The sequence below is a fragment of the Dromiciops gliroides genome, chromosome 1, assembly GCF_019393635.1.
Source record: "Dromiciops gliroides isolate mDroGli1 chromosome 1, mDroGli1.pri, whole genome shotgun sequence".
Classification (NCBI taxonomy): Eukaryota; Metazoa; Chordata; class Mammalia; order Microbiotheria; family Microbiotheriidae; genus Dromiciops; species Dromiciops gliroides.
The window spans coordinates 471,259,412-471,284,391 of record NC_057861.1 but is presented as its reverse complement, the minus strand read 5'-3'; the positions used below and the strand labels follow the sequence as shown (position 1 = coordinate 471,284,391).

At 34.9% G+C, this 24,980-nt stretch overlaps 1 protein-coding gene across 1 annotated transcript in view; it reads left to right on the top strand.

The window, feature by feature from the left end:
* MAN2A1 (mannosidase alpha class 2A member 1) overlaps positions 1 to 23,508 on the top strand; it is a 205,799-nt gene extending 182,291 nt beyond the window's left edge. The window contains exons 17-22 of the mRNA XM_044003273.1: positions 2,341 to 2,474; positions 8,982 to 9,123; positions 11,102 to 11,235; positions 18,604 to 18,798; positions 19,721 to 19,828; positions 20,945 to 23,508. Coding sequence (XP_043859208.1) covers positions 2,341 to 2,474; positions 8,982 to 9,123; positions 11,102 to 11,235; positions 18,604 to 18,798; positions 19,721 to 19,828; positions 20,945 to 21,097 — 866 coding nt within the window. The 3' untranslated portion in view covers positions 21,098 to 23,508. The remainder of the gene's footprint in view (positions 1 to 2,340; positions 2,475 to 8,981; positions 9,124 to 11,101; positions 11,236 to 18,603; positions 18,799 to 19,720; positions 19,829 to 20,944) is intronic.
* The last annotated feature ends 1,472 nt before the right edge of the window (positions 23,509 to 24,980 follow it).

Sequence of the window (24,980 nt, the reverse complement as noted above, 5' to 3'; positions counted from 1 at the left end):
TGACTTCCCTACAGTATCATGTTGTACTAAACATTTTTATGTAATTGACTCATTTTCAGAAATTATTTAAGATGACATATTTTCATTGTCACTTTAAAAAGCTTTCTTTTAGAAAATGAAAATAAAATGAAATGCAAGTATTTTTTACTTTGGAATAGAAATAGATGGCCTTCCTTTTCACAACTTTGACTCCATTGGTTACCTTTTTGCACATCAGAAATGTGATGTAAATATTTTTTCCCTGATATTGGTAATAAATATTTTCAGCCAATTACTATCTTTAAGTTGTACACCTTATAATGAAAGATAATTTATTTGTGAGTTAGCTGACTGGTATTAGAGCTGAAGCCTGTTATAATTCAATTCACTTATCAAGCATTTATTTACTATCTGCTCTCTGCCAGTCACTATGTTAGGCACTGACAACAAAAATAAAATATTACCTACTCTTAAGGAGCTTACATTCAACTCAAGGCAAATACATACACAGATAGATACAAAATATATATTGAAAATGTCCAAATAAAATACAAAGTACAAGGAGAACAGGAATATGTGGGGGCATTTGGAAAGGCCTGATAGAGAAAGTAGAGCTTGAGCTATACCTTGAAAGAGGTAAGGATTCCAAGAACCAGAAACAGACCAGGGCTTTACTGGAATAAGGGGGGAAATGTTGGTATCTAAGTTGAAACTCAATTGATAGATCACAAAGTTAATCTTTTTTTTTTTTTTTTGGTGTGGCAATGAGGGTTAAGTGACTTGCCCAGGGTTACACAGCTAGTACCAAATGTCTGAGGCCAGATTTGAACTCAGGTCCTCTTGAATATAAGGCCAGTGCTTTATCCACTGAGCCACCTAGCTGCCCCCGCAAAGTTAATCTTAGAAAAATATGGCTTTGCAACCTCATGACACTTGTAACCCTGCAAGTGGGCTCCTGACTGAATGGGGCAAGTACCTAGTCAGTAGACATGGCATTGCCTAGCCAGCCAGTCCTGAAATGATTAAGATGCTTTTGCTTGCCCCAACCCTGAAACTTAAGTGCCAACAATAAAACATTCTTGCCAAAAAAAATAAAAAATAAGATGGCCTTTGTGCAAAGTTCTCTGAAATCCCTTAGTCCTTGCTGTGCTCTCAGCCTTCTGACTCATTTACTCAGTAATCATTTTTTAAACACCAGGTGCTATGCTAAGAACTAGTACGGAAAAAAAAATATATTCCAAAGCAAAAGAATTTTAATTTCAGCATATTGGTGGCTTACAGTTAGAAATCCTAGCTTCCTGTTGACATTCTGGATTTGTAGGGTTGAAATAATACAGTCATGTACTGGAAAGAGAGACCATGATCCACACTACAATAACATCTCTTAGGCACCTGAGAAACACTGTAAAATATTGTCCTTTGTGAACTGCATTGGATGAGTTGAGTTTAAATATATAACACTTATCTTCCAAATGCTTATTGCCTCTTTTCAAAGGTACAAAGTTGGAACTTAAATTTAGTGTAAGCTGTCTTTCCCAAACACTTTTAGCTTTGTTTCTTACTTATAATCATGATTTCTGGTCAAAGAAAATGAAGAAGAAAATTTAGGAAAACAGTCAAGGACTCTGATTTTGGGATATTGGGAATATGATGCCTAATATTGGGGGTGGGGATGGGGAAGGAGTGCAGAAGGTGTGCTTGGTCCTTTTTAATTCCACCCATAGCTGAACTTAGTGGAGTCAAGACTGTATATCTACAGCTTCTGAAGCCCTCCCTTTCTTCTGTATAATGTGAACTGTTTTGTACTTTATGCTCACACTGTTACTCCCTAGGGGGAATATGTAGGATTCCTGGACTCTTGATACTGATCTGTTCCTAATCTTGTCTCATTTTTCTGGCCTGGCATTTAAGAAGGGAAAATTATGAAATTCCCCTTAAAATGATAATATATAATAAAACATATTACCAATTTCATTAGGAATACCTTTGTATGACTTAAACACTGTATAGCTATAGTTTAGGATAGCATTATTATACCAGTAAATTTATTTATATTGATGTGGATTCTTGGCCAGACTACAAGTCATATGTGTGTATTTCTACACACATATATGCACAAACATGCACATATATGTATATGCTTTGAAAGAAGTTCATTCATGTATTCTATTAAGTCATGTGCTATGGAATTAAAATTTTTTCTGATAATTGAGATTTTATATTATATAGTAATATTTTCAGGTTAAAGAAGAACATGAGGTTAAAATGGTTATCAATATTTGGAAGGGTATTCAGTATTTTATTTAAAGAAAAATGATACAAAACTTTTTGATGTGCTATAATATATTGTTTCAAATTTAGGAATAGAAGGTCAGTCTGTGGAAGTTGCCAATATTTTGGACATCAGAGGAGAATATAACCGTGAGATTGCAATGAGAATTTCTTCTGACCTAAACAGTCAAAAAAGATTTTATACTGACCTAAATGGATATCAGGTAACTATTCTCTTTAAAATAGAAGTTTAAGGCATAAATGAACTAGTAATTTTTACTTAATGTTTCAATTGTTATTATGGTATCAATTGAGGAAATGTTTTAATGTAAGCTTTTATTTTAAACTGATTTTTGAAAATTATTTTTAAAAATTTAATTGTTTAAAATTTTATTTTATTTTCAGTTCCAAATTTTTTCCCTTCCTCCACCCCCTGCCTACTCAGCACACAAAAGAAGCCATGTACAATATGTTTCCACTTTAGCCATGTTCCTTAAAAAAAGAGAGAGAGAGGAAGAAATAGTCTTCAATCTGCACTCAGAGCTCATCAATTCTCTATTTGAAATTGGGTAGCATATTTATCATGAGTCTTTTGGAATTGTGGATGGTCTTTGTATTGATCAGAATTACTAAGTCTTTCACAGTTGATTAACTTTAAATGTTGCTATTACTATGTAATTTGTTCCTCTGGTTCTATTCATTTTACTTTCCATTAGTTTATATAATACTTCTCAAGTTTTTCTGAACTAATCCCCTTTATAATTTCCTATAGTATAGTAGTATTCTATCACATTGATATACCATAACTTGGTCAGCCATTCCCCATTTTATGGGCATTCCCTCAGTTTCTAATTCTTGGCCACCACAAAAAAAAGGTGCTATAAATATTTTTGTACATATAGGTCCTTTTTCATTTTCTTTGTTCTCTTTGAAGCGTAGACCTTGTATTGGTATTGCTTCGTCAAAAGGTATGTACAGTTTTAGAATTTGGAGGGTATAGTTCCACATTGCCTTCCACAATGGTTATATATCAACAATGTATATTTAATGTACCTATCTTCCCACACCCTCTCCAACATTGTCATTTTCCTTTTTCTGTCATCATAGCCAATCTGATGGGTGTAAACTGAATTTGTAATAAACAGGTTTTTAACATAAAAAAGGAAAGCCACAATGTGATATTCCCAAAATTAAATAATTGAAAGGATAGTATTAATTTATACTACAATTTTTCTTTGAGTTGCAACCATTTTGTACATTCTTTGGTTACCTGATATTTCAAGAGTGAATAAAAGTTGATTGATTTGAATGCGTTTGTTAAACACCTGCTATGTGCCAAACAATATGTCATATACATACAAAAATGGAACGTGCTGTTGAACAGCAGTCACAAACACAAGGCAGTAGATATCATACCCTTTCCAGTAATAATATCATTGTTTTGGTTACTATTCCAGAGCAAGAAATAGAGACAAGAAATAGAGCAAGAAATAGGAACAAGATTATTAAGATTATTGTGTTTAGCTTTTAAAACCCTATGCAATCTGGTTTCATTCTCTTTATTCATTTATTTATTTGTTTGTTCGTTCATTCATTCATTTATCTGTCTGTCTGTCAATTATTGGACACAACTCACCTTTTACCTGACACTTCATCTTTGACCTCCATGCTTTTGTTCTGGTTATCTCTTATGTCTTGAATGTTCTCCCTCCCTAATTCTTCTTTCTAGACTCCCTTTCTTCTTTTAAGACATAGCTCATCCACTATCTTAAACATATGGCTTTTCCTTGTCCCCTGACCAAACTTTAACTAGTTTGCATATATTTGTACTTATTAACTTCATATTTGTGTCAGATATATTTTTATATGTACTTCTTGTCTCTCCCATTAGAATGCAAGTTCCTTGTGAGTAGATATTATTTCTTTGTACTTGTATCCCCTATACTTAGCTTAGTTCCTAACACATAGTAAATACTTTATAATTACTTGTTGATTGATTGTCCAGAGTCACAAAGGCAATATGTAGCAGAGTTGAATTTGAGCCTGGTCCCTCTGACCCTAAACCCACTATCTTTTTCCCGTAGAACTCTAGAAGGAGAAGGAAATAGCAAACACCCATACATCTTAGTTCCTCAAGCTCTTCATTTTAACTCAGCTTCACACAGGGCTGGTCAAACTTTTGCTTTCGCTATTACCCCAAACTATTCGATGATGAAGAAATCTGTAATTTCTCTATCCTGTCAAAACTTATCATTTTATCTAATCCTAGTCCTTATATTCCTTATTATAAACTTATTCTTTGCTGTTATCATGAACTCTAATTCTTCCATGGCTCAGTATCCTCCCAGACCATCTTTTCTCCTCTGGCTACTCCCTCTCTTCCTCCCTTCCTCCTCTCTTTCCTCCTTTCTTCTTTCCTCTCTCCCAGATTTCTCCCCTTCCTCCCTCACTTATCTTAACTCATTAGTGAACCAGTTCGACTATTCAGTGTAATCTCTCATTCCTTGGCCCTTTATTCTATTGCATTGCTTATGCCCTGCCAAAACTCAGCTGTAAATTACTTGCACCATCTGCCTTTTTTTCCCACTCCTACTCACATGTTGTGAATGGATCTGCAGCAAGTTGTGCAGCTGTGCTAACTAGATCCACTACAAATTTATATTATTTAGTCTCAATTAGGCCCTAATTCAATGTAACAGTCCTTGTACCACTCTAAATTTATTCTCTATCCCATGCTAGGAAGTTTGAGAACTTCCTACCCTCTCATTATCTACCCATATCTCTATTTTCTAATCTGAGAATGTTATATTCACAGAACTATCCTTGACTTAAAGATGAGGAAGGAATATGAATTTTTTAGATGATTTTCTGTCACATACCAAATATTTATGCTTATCCAACTGACTTGCAGATAGGCAACAGAGCAAAATAGTTAGAGGGAAGCAAGGTGACTTGTAGTAAGAAATAGCCAAAGTCAGTCCTGTCCCTCTCGCACAATAGCTACTTGGTCATGTTTAAGTCTTCTTACCTCTTAGTGCACCAGCATTCCTCTAAGACTGTTAGAGGCAGTTTGGTTCATAAAGAGTCTCTATCCTATTAATTACCCACAACAATGAAATCACAGGTCCAGACCCCTCAAAACAAAACAAAAAAGAACAAGTTAAAACCTTGACTAACAGGATGGAGAACATAAGGTCCTGCTCTGTTGGTTGTTTTAAAAGTGCATTTGGGCCTCCATTTAAAAGGGTACTAGAGAAGCTCATTTCTCCCATAGAAAATTCAACAAGTAACTAGGAAAATAATTAATAAAAAATCTGAGTAAACTCAGAAGTAAGCTTATCCATCTGGTATGGAACAGCAGAAAAAATATGGTCAGAAGAGGGTTGAGGGAGCAATTCAGGGAAGCTAGAACCAGGGCAGATAAGCAGAAAGGGCAGAAGTAGGGAAGAAGGATAATAGTAGGAAAAAAACAATACAAACTCCAGTAACCTTGCCAGAAGCCAGTACAATCAGAGAAAGTAGAGGAATCAATGAGAATGCCTGCAAATAGACTGGAAGCTTGACAGTGACATAAACCAGCACTGTTTCCAATAATCAGGAACCTGAAACCAGATCCTGGCCCTGACCTATTAGAATAAAATCAGACCTAGAACCAACCCTCACAGATCACTGAACATAGAGGAAGAGCCCAGCTATGGAGTCTATAACACGGGGAGACACAGCAGGAGATAGAGTCAACTTAGTACCTGAGTGCTAGATGTGGGGTTTACACAGGATGCTTGAGACCAGCACAATATCCAACATCCCACTGGGGCTTTTCCAGGAGAATGAATCTGACCAGTGAACCAACAGGAAGCTTAAACAATCCAGGGATTGAGGAAGAGGGTTGGGACCCAATATCAGCTCCCCTTCCAAGATTAGCACTGGTAGCTGTATTCAGACTACAAAAGGGACCACAAGACCAAAACCAACCCATTTAAGAGTGTTGGAGGGGACTGAGCAGAACACAAAATCTGAGACTGAAAATGTGAATAAATGGAAATAGATAGCAAGCAATGATCATGGGGTAAGAGAATTTTAAAATGTAAACTAAAAAAAAAAAGTGTAACACCACTGTAACTGTCAGCAGGATATTGTAGGAAAAAACCTAGTCGACTATAAAAATTGTTGAGAAAAATGAAGTGAAAAGGGAAAAAAATGAATGAATAAAATGACTTAGAACGGAAGTTGGAAATTCTCAAATAAGTACTGGACCCCCTGGAAAACAGACTGTGACTAGATGAGATAAAAAATATTAAAAAACATTCAAATGATTGAAAAAAATAGAAGAAAATGTAAGCCATAACTTTCCTAGAAAATGGGTTAGAGAAAAAAATTTAAGTATCATCCAACTTCCTGAAAACCATGACCGATTAAAAATCCAGAAGCTATAATCATTAAAAAAAAATCTACCCAGATCCCTTACTGCCTCACGATAGTAGAAATTAAAGAATCTACTGATCACATCCTGAAAACCAAAAACAGACCTTGGAATATCTAAGCCAAAAAGGGTATGAGAACTGATGAGTATAATGTGCTTTTAATTTAGAGGGACAAATGTTTCTTTCCATCCTATTATGCAGTTTGAACTGTTGTACTCTTTGAATTAGAAAACAAATTTGAGGGGCAGCTAGTGGTGCAGTGGATAAAGCACTGGCCCTGGATTCAGGAGGACCTGAGTTTAAATCAGGCTTCAGACACTTGACACTTACTAGCTGTGTGACCCTGGGCAAGTCACTCAACCCTCATTGCCCTACAAAACAAAAAAAAGAAAACAGATTTGAGTCATGTTGGAAAGTTTTGAAAAAGGTTCACTCTGTGAGTAAGAGACTGAGAGGAAGGAGAACATGAGCTGAACAGCTGTAGCAATAGGAGAGATAACATTCTTACTACCACCTGAGACTTAACAAACATAGCTGGGGAGGAGCAGAGGCATAGGAGCAATGAGAGAGAAAAGAGAGCTCAGCTTCAGTTGAGATGGAAGAAATAGATGATTGCTTAATATATAATGAAATTTAGGGTCAATCAGTAAGGCTTATATTGTGTATTTAGTTTGTGCTTAGGACAGGGAATAACAGTTCCAAAGCCATATACAAAACTAAATTAAGATTAGTAGCATTAAACTTCCATCCCAGTCTTACAATTCTTCCCAACATGGGGCCCTGCGCTATTATGATTACATTAATAGCTTTTCTTGTTATACAAACTTCATAAAAGGCAAAACAACAACAGAATAAGGGATGAAAGGGAGCTTAGTGTCTTTGGGTTATCCGTTATAATGAGTGTTCTTCTGTCTCCTCAGGAAAACATAACCTAGGAGAGAATAGGTGCTATTTTGGTTTGTTTTTATCTTTGCATTCCTAGCACCTAGCATAGTGACTTTATATACTAGGTGCTTGATAAATGTTGGTTGAATTTAATTGGAAGTATCAAAGGAAGTAAATTGAGCTTGGTATTCAGAGGATCAATATTCTGACCATAGAATTTATTTATAATTTAGTTAGAAGGGTTATTAGACATCTCCTAATTCAATGCTTTCATGTTATGGATAAGAAAACTGAATCACAGAAAAGTTAAATGACTTCCAAGGCTAAATAGTTAGAAATAGAGCTTATTTAAAGCTAGACTCTCTCACTTTATGATGGAGATTGTGGGCTGTAGTTAAAATGACACTGACACGGGTATCATTTGTCCTGGTTTTTCCAGTCCTGGCTCCAACTACCATTGACTTTATGACCTTAGGAGAATTACTTCCCTGCTTTGGACCTTAACGTTGTCTGTACAATGACAGTTTGGATAGAAGGGTCCCTAAAGTCCCTTATATTTTTAACATCTTCTGACTCAAAGGATTTATTCAGGCTTAGGCTGGAGTTGTTTTCTATTTTACCTTTTAGGAGTAATGTCATGGATTCAGTTTCTCCATGTTAAATATATCAAGAAACTGTCCAGCCAGAAGCAAAATAGCCTATTGAACTATCTTGCCTTGAAATAAGAAAGAATAGTATTGAAGAGTTTCTTAGGTACAAATATTCTTTTGATTCTAATTCACTATAGTAGTTGTTTGGTAATTATGTAATATCTGTTTTTTTTAATCAGAAAATCTTAAGAAAAATAGTAAGCATTTTATCATGCCTCTCACAATTGATATGTATTTATAAGAAACAAACTCAAGGTAAATAGTGATGTTTTTTAAAAGCATTATAATGTTTGCTTTTAAACTTGGATATACAGCTATTCTGTTTAGTGTTCATTATTAGTATAATATTTCAGGCTTAGATCATAAAAAAACCTTAATCCCATTATAATTTGTTTTATGCAAATGTTATGGTTCTAAGACTTTGTTAAATAATCCTGTTCCTTTTTAGCCTTACTATTTTTAAAAACTAGGAATATTTTGATACTCATAACTCATCCAACTTTTTCACAAATCTTATGCTATCTACTCTGTCTCTTTCCCTCAGAGTCCTTCAAAGGGTATTTGATTTTAAAAAATACTTCTTTGAGCTAGAAATGAGGCTGTGCTGTTTTTCTATAAAAGAGAAATGTTGATTATGATCATAAGAGAATTAAATAGGTACAATAGGTATAGTAATGTACTTTTCATCCCTGTTAATACAAGGACATTCAGATTTCCATCAGATACATATGTGAATATTAACTGAATTTGCTAAAGATAACTTTTCATATCATAGATTCAGCCTAGACTGACAATGAACAAATTACCTCTTCAAGCAAATATCTACCCAATGACAACAATGGCTTATATCCAAGATGATGGGTTTCGTTTGACACTTCTTTCTGCCCAGTCTTTAGGTGTTGCAAGTTTAAAAAATGGTATGTACTCTTTTTCCTCTCTTAACTTATCTAAAGATTCAAGTATGCTATTTCACCCTTGATAAAAGTGCTCTATATTATAGCATCAGGTATCTTTCTTCTATAGAGAGCCACATAGAGGTAAAAAGCAAGTTCTTTAATTTAGTTTTTGAGAGAGGGAGGGAGGAGGGGGACTCTTAAGATTAGGAAACATCAAATTTTATTTAAATGCCTTTTAAAAAAAATATTTCTAAGTATTCAGCAATGGAACGCTGGGGAGGAGGGAAGAGTGGGATGGAAGAATGATAGAATGGAAAAGGAAAAAGAGAAAAAAAAGATAGAGTAAATGTGAGAAGAAAAAAAAGAAAGTAGTTGAAAATCATCAAGTCTAACCCCTTTATTTTATAGATGCAGAGAATAAGGCCAAGAAACTACTGAGAATTCAGAACCATGTTCACTAAGTCCTCTCCCCATCCCTTAATCAGGTCCCAGCCCAAGCCTCACTTGCTCATTGTTTCGGTCTTGGTGTCTCAGAGTGAGTTGTAAATAGCAGTTGTTTCCATTTTGGCCAAAAACCCTGAGGTTCTTCCCTTCAAGATTGATTCTTTTGAGTAGGCAAACTAAGCCATCTTTTGCCTAAATTCTTACTTAGTCAAAATTGCTGAATGGGTGTTGCGTCAGACCAACTGAAACCTAGGAAAGATCTTAGTTTAAAAAGGACAAGATCTTCCTCTGCATCCCGGGCCATCTCTCATCATTCTGGGCTGTGTCTGGCCATTGGACTCAGCTGACTCTGGAGGAGAGAGTGAGGCTAATGACTTGTACAGCCCTAGCTTGCTTAAATCCAGTTCACTTGCAAGTCAAGACATCACCCTTCTGATATTGGTTCTCTTTGAGAATGAAGAACAAACGACAAAAATCTATCAAAGGAGGTTAACACTTTATCTGCATCACATCTTATTGTCTTAGTTTCCTAGAATACTGAGAAGTTAATTGCTTTTTTTTTTCCCAGAGTCATATAGTCAGGGTGTAACAGAGGTGGTACTTGACTGCCATGTCTTTCTAACTTCAAGACTGAAGCAACATAAAATACTCCTTTTTTTTTTTTTTGGTGCCGCTTAGAACTTAACCCAAATATTTAACATATCCATAGGTTTTTTATTATTTATCATATAGCATAGAATCATAGAATAGTATATGTGTGTATATAATATGTCTATTATATATTATAGGCTGGATTTTCTGCTATAAACTGTAAAGATTTTTCTTTTTAGATGCTACTAGTTGATAACTTTTTTGAACATTTGATGTTTGGCATACTTAAGTTTTCGACCTATCTTTTAAATCACTTTTAGCTGTTCTTCAGATAAAATGTAATTTATTTGACCAAATGTGATTTCATTGGTATAAGAAACTCCTGGGGAGTAATGTCTTCTGGTGCAGATCAACACCTTCTCACCAGACTTAAAATCTTTACTAGTCAGTTGCTCAGATCACTAAAAAGTTGATTGCCTCTTCCAAGGTCACACAAGTCAATATATCTCAGAGGCAGGACTTCCTCATTGCAAAACCAGTTCTCTATCCATTATGACAAACTACCTCATAACTATTCAACATGAAAATGATAAAATAATACCAAAAATTTATATAGAGCTTTATATTTACAGTGTGCTTTACACATATTATTTCATCTAACCCTCATAACAACCCTTGGTAGAGATGATATATCATTCCCATTTTAAATATAAGAAAACCAAGATAAATATGTTAAGTGACTTGTCTAGGGTCACATAGTTAAGTATCTGAAATAGGATTTAAGCTCAGGTCTTCTTTACTCCAACATGAATCCTCTCTCCACTCTATAGCCTGAGTTGCCACTAGGTTCAGGTTAATTCTTGATCTGGACATTAGTGATAGAAGTAAGCACAAATACAGATTAATCCATCATTGCAACCAGTATAAAATGTTATCATCAAAATCAACATTGTTTCTTTTTCAGGACAGATTGAAGTTATCATGGATCGTCGACTCATGCAAGATGACTATCGTGGCCTTGGACAAGGTGTACAAGATAACAAGATTACAGCTAATTTATTTCGAATTCTGTTAGAAAAAAGAAATGGAATTAACATGGTAGGAAGAATTGTTTGTCACGTTTTTATTTGCTTTTCCTCTTCAGTCAAGTAATAGTTAGATTTCTTTAATGAAAATTTTGAGAATTTTAAGTTTTGAGATTTTCTGGTGTTTGAGCTACCAAGATGTTCTTTAAAAAATTAGTAGATTGGGGCAGCTAGGTGGTGCAGTGAATAGAGCACCGGCCCTGGAGTCAGGAGAACCTGAGTTCAAATCTGGCTTCAGACACTTGACACTTACTAGCTGTGTGACCTTGGGCAAGTCGCTTAACCCCAATTGCCTCCCCCCCCCCCAAAAAAAAAAATTAGTAGATTGTACTCATATAAAAGTCTAGTACTACCACCACATGATCATCTCAATAGAGGCAGAAAAAACCTTTAACAAAGTACAACACTTTTTTGTGCTAAAAATTCTACAAAGTATAGGCACAGAGGGACCATTTTTAATATCACAAAAAGCATCTATCCAAAAGCAAAATTTGTATGTAATGAGACTACACTAAAACATTTTCTAGTAAATATGAGTGAAACAAGGATTCCTCTCTCCCTCCTATTGTTTGAAATACTTCTGGGAATTTTTGCAACAGCACTAAGACAAGATAAAGACATTAAATATGTAAAGATAGGTAAAGAGGAGATATATCCGTGTTTACTGATTATATGTTGGTAGACTTTGATAAGCCTAGGAAATCAACAGAGACACTAATTTCGACAATAATTTCAGCAAAGTTTCAGGCTACAAATAAATCCTCAAAAATAAATAACATGTCTATATAGTAATAGTAAAACCTAGGAAGGAATAATAGAGAAATCCCATTATAACAACCCTTTGAACTAGTTGCTATTATTATCCCTATTTTATAAATGAGGAAACTGAGGCCAAGGTTAAATGATTACCCCAAAGTCATACAGCCTTTAAGAGTCTGAGGCCAGATTGGCTCCAGGCCCAGAACTCTATCTGCTGTGCTACCTAGTTGCCTTGAATAAAAATAAGATCTGCTTTATAAATGAATACTTTAGACATTTGACATAATTTGTCATTGTCCCTGATTTATAGAAATTTTGAGGTTTTTTTTTTTTTTTTTTTTGGTGGGCCAGTGAGAGTTAAGTGACTTGCCTAGGGTCACACAGCTAGTAAGTGTCAAGTGTCTGAGGTTGAATTTGAACTCAGGTCTTCCTGAATCCAGATCTCGTGCTTTATCCACTGTGCCACCTAGCTGCCCCGTGGTGGTATTGCTCTTAATAATAATAGGGAAGAAAGAAGGTAGAGAGGATCTAATCTAGGGCAAAAGGTAATGAGAATTCAGTTTTAGATCTGGTGAGTTAAAGATATCTACTAGAGATCCAGGTTGAATGTTCGAAAGGTAAACATGGAAAGAGATTGGAGATCAGTAGAGAAGTTAGAGCAAGATAGATAGATCTGAAAATCATCATCACAGAGATGATGATTGAATCCATGGGAACTGATAAGATTACCAAGTGAAGTAGTATAGAAGGAAAAGAGAAGAGGGCCTATGACAGAACCCTTCAGGACACTTACTGTTAAATGGCATGACCTGGATGAAGATATAGCCAAAAAAAGAAAAGGAGCAGTCAGATAGGTGGAAGAAGAACCAGGAAGGAGCAATGTGCCAAAAATCTCAGGAGAAATAACGACATTGGGGGGGTGATCAAACAGTGTCAGTGGCTACAGAGAGGTCAAGGAGAATGAAGCTAAAGAAAAGGCTATTTAGTTTTGCAAATAAGAGATGTAAAGTTTTAATATAAAGATGAGGTCAGAAGCTAGATTTTAAAAGGTTAATAAGAATGAAGAGAAAAAGTGGAAGCACCTGTCTTCACAAACTCATATGGTACTAACCTTGATCTCACCAACATCCCATGTCACGATCCAAGGACTCTGAAATTACTGACCACAGGCTCCTGTCCTTTCCTTTTTCCTTCTTAACCCTTTCTTCCCTTCCCAATCATGATAATCCTGTAAGTTAACCAGTCCAACTATATGCTGTTTTTTAATCTCTAGTCCCTTGTCCTGTTGCTGATCACAATTTACCAAATCCCAACTGGTATTGTTACCTCTATCATTTCTCTTCTTAAACATGTCTCATGGTTGTGTTCACTACAAATTTTCAATATTCATTCTCATTTGGGCTCTCATTGTCACAATGAAATAATTTTAGTCTTATTTAATTACCCTAAGGAACATCCCACAGTAATTGTTCAAAATTTTTTCTACTTGCCTCACAAGTTACTGAGAAAATAGAACTTATTTCCCTTAGTTACATTTTCTCCAACTCAAAACCTTGACATCTTCTTCTCTCCTCCTCTGGCTTTCTGATTTAAGAGTTGACCTTTTTTGTTCTCTCAAAAGCTAACCCCTCTACACCATATCCATGATAACACCCCCTCCCACTTCCTCCAGCAGCTTGTCCCTTTGATTCTCTATTTTTAATCTGCATTAAGCTAAGTTATAACAGTTATTGCTGATGTATTAAAAGAACCATTGTTTAGAGATACTTCTGCTTTATGACCTTGGGGAAAGTCACTTCATATCTTTTAGATTACTTTCTAATTTGAGGTAGTAACATTGTCCCCCTGTGAAATAAATAAGACTTCAAAAGGCAAATATCAAGCGCAATCCAACTTGAAAAAATCTTTTACAAATTCTCATGATCTACTTCTCCCCCTGTATCTTTCCTTCTTTCTGGGGCTAAACTCCTTGAGAATACCACTTACAATCGGTGCCTCCATTTTCTTTTCTCTTCACTCTCTTCTAAACTTTCTACAATCTAGCTTCTAACTTCATAATTATGTTGAAATGGCTCTCTCTAAAGTTACCAATGTCTTAAATACCAAATAAGGTTCTTTTCTCAGTCCTGATCTTTCTTGAGCTCTCTGCAAGCTTTGATGCTGTTGGTCACTGTTCACCTTGATTCTCTCTTCTCTGTTTTTTCTAACCCTGCTCTCTCTTGATTCTTTGACCTATCTGGCCTCTCCTCAGACTGTTTTGCTGGACCTTCATCTAGGTTACACTACTAACTCTTTGTATCCCCTAAGGATCTCTCCTGGGCTCTCTTCTCTTCTCCCTTTACATTGTTTTGCTTGATGTATTGCTCTCTATGCAGATGATTATCCTATCCATTTCCCCAGTTCTAACCTCTCACATGACTGCCAGTCAGTATCTCCCACTTTCTATTGGATATGTTGAGCTCAATATCCCATAGACTTCCTAAACTCAACATGTCCAAAACTGAATTCACTATATTTCCAGTGAAATCATGCCCTCTTCTAAATTTCCCTATTATTGTTGAGGGCACTACTATCCTCCCAGTTACTCAGGCTTACAATCTATGTATTATCTTTAACTTGTCATTCTTTCACTCCTGCCCCCTTAAAAAAAAAATCTGTTGTCAAATCCTATTGATTCTACCGTCAAAAGTTGTAAGGAGAAAAGCCCTGGGAGTGGTAATGCTCCCCAGACCACCAGTCCTGCTTCCAAGCCCAGGCTTCATAGCCATCACATGGGAAAACAGTTCTTGTCAAGAAGGGTTTAGTGATCCCAACTGCCAGCCAACTGCTTGCTTAGGCAAGCCAGCCTAGCTGAACTAGTAAAACATCCAGAAAAAGAAAGTTCTTATCAAGATCCTTGGCACTGTCAAAGGGTTCAGTATCAGAAAATATTTTATCAGTAGAAAAGATATTAAAGTTTACTTTGCCGTTGTTATTATAACGATGAAATGAACAGATCTTTTGAAAATATGTGTTTGAGAATACTAATTTTTTTAGTCACAAATCTACCTTCTTAAAAGACAGTATAAAAGGAAAGAAAATATTGCAAGCAACTTAAAATGTGTAGGATTTCAAGGCAATTTTGTGGGTTTTTTCAAGTTTGTATTTTTGCTCTATAATTTTGTTGACATGACTATAGTTGATCATCAGCCTTAGGATATGTTACTTTCTGATAGCATAGTCTTCTTCATTCAGTTGATGGAAGATCTTCTATATTTATTCTAACTTAACATTTGTCAATTATGTAGTATGTATTCTCAAACCTGGTAGGAAATGATGCCATTTAATATTTGTATATTTAAGTATGCATATATGTATACATTTATGTTATAGTATAGAAATAATGACAGTACTTAATAAGAGCAATACTGCCTAAATATGTATATATGTGAAATCCATTTTTCTCTTCTGACAATAAAATGAGAACAAAGCATATAGAGCAGTATTTTGACAACTTGAAAAATTAGATGTTTTAAATATATTTAGTTTTATTTAAAAAGTTTTTTTTCCTTTGCAAATGCATAGATGGTCTGTTTTGTCAGTGTATAGAGTCCCTAAAGTATGGTATCTGTTGTGCAGACATAGTTATGGGTGGGTATACATGAGGTTATAACCCTACTTATGTAAGACCAAAAAAATCAATTGTAATATAGATTAAAATGTCCTTTGAAGTAATAAAACCCTCTCTAAGACATCCTTCACACCCCTATCATACTGATAGTTTGAAGTTAGCTCCCCTCCAAAACCTCTCCAGGTAGATTCAGAAAATACACCAGACCGAATATTGACGGAGAACTCCAAAGAAAAACTCTCGAGTCATTTTTCCCAGCCAAGGTCAGAATAGCGAGACAGGGCACCATGTATAGAGTGCAGGAATAGGTGCCAACTGAAAACTTTGTCACCCACTACCCAGTTTCAGGTCATAGATCCTGGGCCAACAAGGCTGTGATTCAAAGGTAGTGATTGCAGACCCTAGGCAAAGAGAAGAACAGAATGTTAAAAGAGAGGAACAAGCTCAAAAGTAAGTAGCAGAAATGTGACTTAGATCCCCAGGTATACAACAGGGTCTCACTTCCAGCTTCTAACCCAATCTGAAGCCTTCAGAGGTGTAACCAGTGCAGGAACCATCATAATGAATTGAGCTAGGATAAACTGCTTACATTCATGAATGTGTCCCCCTTGAAACCATATTATTGTTAGGGTTCATAGACCCCTAATTACATCTGGGATTAGTTCTGTTATGTCTTGATCATCTTAAAAAATGAATGGAAAGAGAGGGAAGGGAGAATATGCTAGAGGGTGGGGATAGGGAAGGAAAGGAATGCTAAGAAAAATTACTAATTAAATAATCATGGTGCTGGAGTCTGTGCAAACAAGGCCGGGCAGAGATCAGCTGATACTTGAGCCTTATTCTTATTGACTTGATCAAAGGAGGGAAGAATATACACACACACACACGCACAAAAGGGTCCAGAAATAAATTTCATTCAACAGGAATAAGGAGAAGAGAGAACAGGGAATTAAAGGGAATGTAGATTAAGAGAAGGCTTAGCAAACAAACTCTAAACATGTAGGAAAGTATTTATAGCTCTTTTTGAGGTAACAAAGAATGGGAATCTGAGTGTGGTCCCTATCATTTGTCTAACAGCTGAACAAGATATAGTATAAAAATATAATGGAATATGATTGTTATTCTATAAGAAATGGTGAAGGGCATGGTTTCAAGAAAAACCTGGGAAGATTTTTATGAATTGAAGTAAAGTGAACAGAACCAATGACACAATTTATGCCAGGACAATATTTTAAAGACAGACAACTATGAGTGTTTTGTTTTGTTTTTGAGGTAGTTAGGTGGCACAGTGCATAGAGCTTTGGACCAGGAGTCAGAAAGATCTGAGTTCAGATCCAGTACTAGCTTTTTGACCTTGGACAAGTCATTTGACCTCTTTCTGCCCCAGTTTCCTAATTTCTAAAATGAGAATAATTATGGAATCTATTTCTCAGGTTTTGTTTTGTTTTGCTTTTAGGATCAAATGAGATAATGTTAAGCACTTAGCACAATATCTGACTTGTAGGTGCTATATAAATGTTAGTTATTTTTATTACTACTATTATTATTATTCAGAGAATAGGGAAATAAAAGAGTTCAGAATTATATGTATATGTTTTATGTGTATGTATATAAAATTTTATTGTGTACATAATTTATGTGTTTTATAATTTTGTAATTATATATGTTTATATGTATATATTATATAATTAAATATCTAGAGTGCAGAATGAGGCATATATAGTTAAATATAATTATGTTAGATATCTTGTTCTACACTCTAGATACTTAATATAATTTACATATATGTTTATATATATATAGATAGATGTAGAACGAAGGATATAGATATTTAAATGTAATTTTATCTATCAGTATACTTTGGGGAAGGACCAATACAAAAATTTGTTTAACTATATATGTTTGTAGTAGTATTTTTGTTTTTCTTTAGTCTCAATTGGGAAGAGGGAGTAGTTGAGGTAGAAGGGAGAGAAGGCAAATTTTTGCTGATTGAAAAAAAAAAATTAAGGAAGACAAAATACAGTCTTCTCTGTTTGACATTTATAAAGCCTATCACAATCTGGCTCTAGTACTTTTCCAGGCTTATTCCACATCAGTCTCCTTCATATGCACAGTGTTCCAGCCAAACTTGCTTACCTACAGTTGTTTAATTAATTTAATTAATTAATTAATTAATTAAATACATGATATTTAATTTCTCTCTCTCTGACTTTGTGCAGGCTACCCCTGTCACTTCTGCCTTTTAGCATCCCTAATTCTCTTCAAAAACCAGTGTAACCACCTCTCCTCCAATATCAGGCCTATTGATCCCCCCCACCCCCAGTTGCTACTTTTCCTCCCTCTTCAAATTCCTTTGTATTTATTTAATTGTTCATGTTCTTTCCCTATCCCTAGTTGAATAAAGCTTCTTGAGGACAGAAACTGTTTGCTTTTGGTTTTGTTCCCCATGTCTAGCACAGTTGGCCAGTACATAGTTAGCATTTAATAAATGTTTGATGAATGAATGCGTTGTAGGATATGCTAGTGTTTCTATTTCTAAAATCATTTTTAAGGACTTTGAAGTACTCTTTTCAACATGTTGATTAAAACTCAGCTGATTTTATTTTATTATATTGACTGTAAGTTGATTTAATGACTTAACCCTGTTTCAGTAGAAAAAGCACCTAACATTTTCACTGAACTTTGAATTATGAGACCTAAGTTCCAACTTCAGCTTTGCCATTTACTAAATATGTGATCTTGGGGTAGTCTTATATCCTCCCTGAGCCCCAGTTTCCTCATCTGTAAACTGGAAGAGATTGAACTAAATGGCCTATTTGGTCCCTTCCAATTCTAGGTCTATGATCTGGTTACTTTTGAAATGTTGGAATGCTGTTTTTTGTAAAAGGTTATAAATATAAAAATGAAAATACAATTTTAAGATATGTGTGTGCCATGTTATCTAATATGTATAGAAATGCAAATATATTAAATTACCAAGTAATTTAATTTTTTCATTTATTTTTCTGATAGAAAGAAGAAAAGAAACCAGTCAGTTATCCCTCGCTTCTTAGCCACATAACATCTTCTTTCTTAAATCACCCAGTCATTGTAATGACTATAAATCCAGACATAACTATTCCTCACCTCCTGAATGGATTTTCTCCACTTGTATCATCCATGCCTTGTGACATGCACTTAGTTAATCTAAGGACAATACAGTCAAAGGTATGTTAATAATAGATGTCTTTAAATAAATGTCATTTGTTATATTGGGAGATGGGTCATAAATGCTTTAAAAGTTAAAATATTTTATATTACTCACCTATTTTTCAAGTAATGATAATTATAGCTAACATTTATATAGTTTTACGTACCATTTATATAGAGTTTTAAGGTTTGCTTAATAATTAATCTATATACTCATTTAATTTCTGCATTGTAGGTGTTTCTATTCACTCTGTTTTTTAAATGAGAAAACTGGATGAGAGAAGTGACCAGGGTCACACAACTATTATGTTTCTGAGTCAGGATTCATATCCAGGTGTTCCAGACTCACCCTCCACTTATGTATTTTATGTTACGCCAAAAAAAAATTGTTTGCTTATTAGCATGTAGTAAGTTAAATTGCATTTAAATATCACTGGTATGAAAATGAACAGACTTTTTAGAGAAAATATTAATATAATTGATGTAAATAGATATTTGATAAGTAATGTGGTATATTTTAAATTAAGAATAGAGGGTAAACTATTCAACAACCAGATCACAACTAACTTTTTTTCTCTTTATCCAACTAATATACATATCAAATATACTCCATTGAAATGCTTTATTTGAAAAAATGGTGAAGTGCTTTTAGAAGGAATTTAAGAGCTTTAGATATTGTGAGAAAACTGAGGCAGAGGGAGGTTAAATCAGCCAGGATTGTAATCTATCTCTGCAGCCAATTCACCTTTGAAGTGATGGGTTTGCAGGAGGTAATTCGAGAGAAAGAGAAAAAAGCTGCAGACAAAACCATCACTTCTAAATTAAATGTAATATTCATAATAGGAGTTTTGAGATCTGAGCTAATTGGTATGGCATGATTTATTTTTAAAAATTATTTTATGTCTGTACTGAATTAATTTGGTACATTCTTTATTTCCAGGAAGACAGTGGACCATCAGATGAGGCCGCCTTAATACTTCATAGAAAGGGATTTGATTGTAGATTCTCTAATAGAAGTGGACTACTTTGCTCACTTACTCAGGGAAAGGTATGTTTAAAAGTGTTTTTCCTGAACTAATAAAGTCTTTGAAATTCTCCCTTCTGGCACAGATAATTATGTGAAATGTACTGTAATGATTTGAAAATAATAGCAACATTTAGGTTACTATTTATTTGTCAGCCATAGTGAATTTATAGTGTTTTTCTCCATGTAGATGAACCCCAGACCTGTATATCTAGCCCCAAATTCTTCCAGGTTCCACTTCCACATCACCTACTGCCTGTTGGATACTTCAGACCCTCCATATTTGACATCTCAAACTCAACATGCCTAAAACAGAATTCCCCCCACCCACCCATTCCTAATCCAAGCTCCCCTATTTCTAAATGAAATAAAAAAAAATTTATCACATGCTTACTTAAACAATGCTAAGCACTCAGGATACCAATGTAAACAAACTAGACAGTCCCTGCCCTCAAAAATCTTACATTCTAATGGAGGAGAATACATAAAGCATTCAGGAGAACAGGGAATCAGTGTACACTCATAGCAAGATTGTTTGTCAGTGCCCAAACAGTCAAGATAAGACAGAAAGTTCAGTGTCCCACAGGCATAATCCAGATTCTTTTGGAAAGAGGAGCAGGAGGAAAAGAAGGAGGGAGATGGCCAGGAAGACAATAGGCATATATAGAAATGACTAGAAATAATAGTAAGTTGGGGCAGCTAGGTGGCACACTGGATAAAGCTCTGGCTCTGGGTTCAGGAGGACCTGGGTTCAAATCCTGCCCCAGACACTTGACACTTGACACTTACTAGCTGTATGACCCTGGGCAAGTCACTTAACCCTCATAGCTTGCCCCCCCCCCCAAAAAAAAGTTATAAAAAATGTTGTTGGGAACAAACTATATTTAAGTTAAGCCTCTCTGTTCTAAATACATGCCATAGGATCTTCTCCATGGTAATTACTTAATAAATATCTTGATTAATATATCAATGGAATTTGTTTTTTTGAAAAGCTGACTAAATTTAATGATAGAATTGTAAATTACTAGAAAGCAAAGAAATGTCTAAGAAGTTAGGCAAGGATGGTGAGAAATTTTGTAGCTTTGTAGATTTTTTTATTCTCTTTAAATTTGATCTAAATTTATCATTTTTTTTTTTTAGATTTCTGTACACAAGCTGTTTAATGAATTTACTGTTCAAAGTCTTACACCATCATCATTAACTTTGATGCATTCACCTCCGGATACCAGAAATATAAGTGATATCAACATGAGTCCCATGGAAATCAGTACATTCCGAATCCATTTGAGATGAACCTGGCTTTCAGTTTTGGATTGTGAAGAAATAGCTTTTGTATCTTCTTGATTTGACGTGCAATAAAGAAGCACATTGTTATTCCAGCTTCTGGATACTGTGAGAACATGAATTCTGTGATTTTCTTTTAACCAAGTTTTTTTCCACAAAAGCCATGTTTTTAACAATTTTTAAGTTCTTTGTCATGAAAACACCACTGTCAGTATAAATGCAACAAAAGAAGAAATATCTAAGGACGTTAACCTATCAACAACAGATTTAGTCTCAGGTTAAATGCTAATTATGTCTTTGTTGGGGTTGTGAGATGGTTATTAAAGTATTTGCTGATCCTTGATCAATTTATATGAAAATTGCAATGGTTAATATCTCATTTCAGTATTTAAGTGAAATGAGATAAAAAGCTGTTGGGTAATAGCTAATGGCCAAATAGTTGCAATAATGCATACAGGTTACAAATTTTTTTATCTTATTTTGTACTGTGGAGAGGTGAATTCTGTGGTGAAGTGCAATCCAGGAGCCTTTGTGATATGAATGATTAACTTTCATACCTTCCTCTAATTTACTTCTTGTTTTGCATCCTCCCTTATCCATCCATTCCTTACCATCACCCCAGGCTGCCAGTATGTAGTTTTTAAAAAAAAAAAAAAAAGAAAAGGAAAAAAAAGGACATTTTCATTACTTGACAAAGTGGGATAGGTGCAATTTATTCCATTGTCACTTAAAAAAAAAGCAAGAAGTAATTTCTTGGGTACCATAAACCGTTTGGGGTACCATAAGGTATCTTTTTAGATAGCCCATTGGAACATTAATGTTCTGAGATGGGTTTTTCTATATCAAGATTACCATATCAAGATATAAATGTGCCTTATTTTTTTATATGTCTCATTAAATCTTTTGGTGTCCATATTACTGTTCTGGGGGAGGGGAGGGTTAAGGGGGATGGTTAGTTTATATGATACTTAAATTGTGTAATTTTTGCTTGACAATGCTGGCCACACTCTGATCTGTGTTGTCTCACTAACTTTGTGCTGATGTTATTTTAAACATTTAGACTTTTTGAATGTACTAAGATGAAAGAAAGAAACACCAGGAAGACACACACTGTTAATCAAAATATACTGCTGCCAAGGAAACTGCAAATTGATGTAAAGATTTTGTAAAAATGCAAAATCTAGGCATCACTATACATTTCATAGATTCTTAACCATATTGGAAACATTTATATGATTTTTAAATGTCACTGTCCAAAGTCTGATGATAATATGTGTAGATTCTTCATAGCTGTCATAATAGGAATTATGAGCATTTGGCTCACCCAGTTTGAATCTTTTTAATTATTATTATTGTTGTTGTTGTTGTTACTAAGCTCAACATGAATTAGTCTCATGTCCATGTGCCACAGTATGTTTGTTGTTTCGTATGCCATCATTTAAAGGATCCATGGATCCTTTAAAAAATGTTTTAATAGTGGTCATTAAGTAGGTTCTTCAGACTATGTGGAATTTCTATAAATTCCCATTAATTAAAATGAATTTATTTGCTTATTTTAAATTTGCATAATATTTTACTTCTTGTCATTCATACATTGTTATAAATAGTATGAAAACTAATTTCTCTTTCCTGTTGTGGTTTCTGTGTTGTTCTAGTTCTGAATTTCACTTAAGATTCATTTGCTAAGGATATTATTAAAGTTAAGTTTATTCACAATTCCATTCACCTTTAATAAACAAGCAATGCCTTTACAGATAAAACATCACAAGTGGATAACTTCATGCAATAAATATGTACTGTAAGTTTCCTTGGTGCAGTGATTGAAAACTTCCTGTTTGTTGAAATCTACAGATTTTGGATTGCCGGTGGAAAGTTCCAATAAAAAAGATCCAGTATTTTAATTGAATCTTACTGAAAAACCTTCCTATGGGAGATCACTGTATTCTGTGGTAAACTGGATATTCATAATCTTTCCCTAAATTCTGATCAGCTATAAAGCAAACATTTTGATGCAATAAAAAGTATATTTGCCTGCTAGAGTTATTTTGGGTGGATATGTTCCATGTATCATCAGTATCTTGTATCAGCTTTACTTTTGATTACTACCAGCCATTCAAACATAATGCAAATATATTCTTTAACCAGCAAGTTTCTTTTCTTATCCTTTTTTGAGTTCTAAAGTAAAACATCAGGGAAATTAAGAAGAATGATCTTTCTTAAGTTGTGGTCAAATTACCTAGATATTTGAAACTCTTTGGTTACATATTTGGTTGTTCATGCATTTATTGCAAATGTTCAAGATCCATGTTTTCCATTGCTTTAATTTTCCCTGTCTTATTTTTGAGAGCTACAGAGATGATTGAGAACCTAGGATCCTTGTATTCTACAAGTACTGATAAAAATAAAATTCTGTAGAGAAATATGGTAAAACATTGTAATTACTTTCCACATCAATGCTGTATGTATACTGAAATGTTTTTACATTCCTCTGTGTGTGTGAGTGGGTGGGTGTGGAGAGAGAAAGTGAGTTGAGAGTGTTAGTTTGCTTTTATCTTGCCCATACTGTCCTTAAAAGAGATTGAATTCAACAGGTTTTGATATTTTCTCTAGGAAGACTTCATATCTTTTGGGGGAAATATAAAGTCTCTAATAAAAATAATCTTATGGTGTTTCATGTTCTCCAGTCTAATTCTTTACTCTAGTGAACTAAGAAATATGAAAATGTTTTCCAAAATGGACTCTCTTGATTTCTTTAGATGAAATTTGAATGTAAATATTAATTAGTTTCTACCTTGAAAATTAGCTCTAGGTCCTCTGCAGGCTCATTAGGATAGAACCCTGGGATTCTTTGGCCTGATTTTCAGTTGCTTTTTTTCTATTTGCTCTCTACTTCTCTACTAGGTAAAAGCTGTTTTTTGCTCTACACCCATCAATTGGTATATTGCTCAGCTTAGTGTTTCTATTCAAACTTAGAATTGAAATCTGCCTAGTAAGTTTTCAATCTTCACAGAAAGTTAACACCCAGATGTGTGTATATGTGTTGTGTTGTGGAGTAAGGAAGGGTCCGGGGAGGAGAGTTAAAGTACTGAGGACAGAGGGAAGTAATTATCCATAAGTCAGTCAACAAGCATTTATTAAATGCCAACTATGAGAGGGGCTCTGTGCTAAGCACTGGGAGGTTATCTCACATGGAAGACATTGGCAGGGCAGAAGATAGGGATTGGGGAAGGTGGGACCAGAAAGTCCTCGTGTAGAAGGTGGAATTTGAGCTTATTATTAAAGCCAGTAGTTGAGATGAGGGCAGAGAACATTTTTGAGTTTGTGGGGCAGCCACTGAAAAGACACAATCAGGAAATGCATTGTTGAGTTTTAGGAACACCAAGCAATCTAGTGTTACTGAATCATAGAGTACATGGAGGGTAGTACAAGATGAGAAAAATAGAAAGATAGGTTCAAGGTTGTGAAAGGCTTTAAATTCAAGAGGATTTTATATTTGATTTTGCAGGAACCACTGGAGTTTATTAAGTGGAAGCGGTAGGGTGTGACACTTGGCAACTGAGTGGATGATGGGTGATGAGGAGAGACTTTGAAGCAAGGGAACAAGTAGAAGACCATTGCACAAAGTCCAGGCATAGGGTCATAAGATCCTGCATTGCACTACATATGCGGTTGTGTGAGTTGAGAGAAGGTAAATTATATGAGGAAGTGGGGGAAGTGCAAGAGAGAGGCTGAGGACAACAGTGAGCTTGGGAACCTGGTTGAGTGAGAAGGTGTCTTTAATAGTAATAAGGAAGTTTGGAAGAGGTGAGGGTTTGGGGGTAAAATCATTGTGATGTTTTTTGATATGTTGACTTTGAGATGTCTAAGAGACAAACAGATCTGAGAATCACCT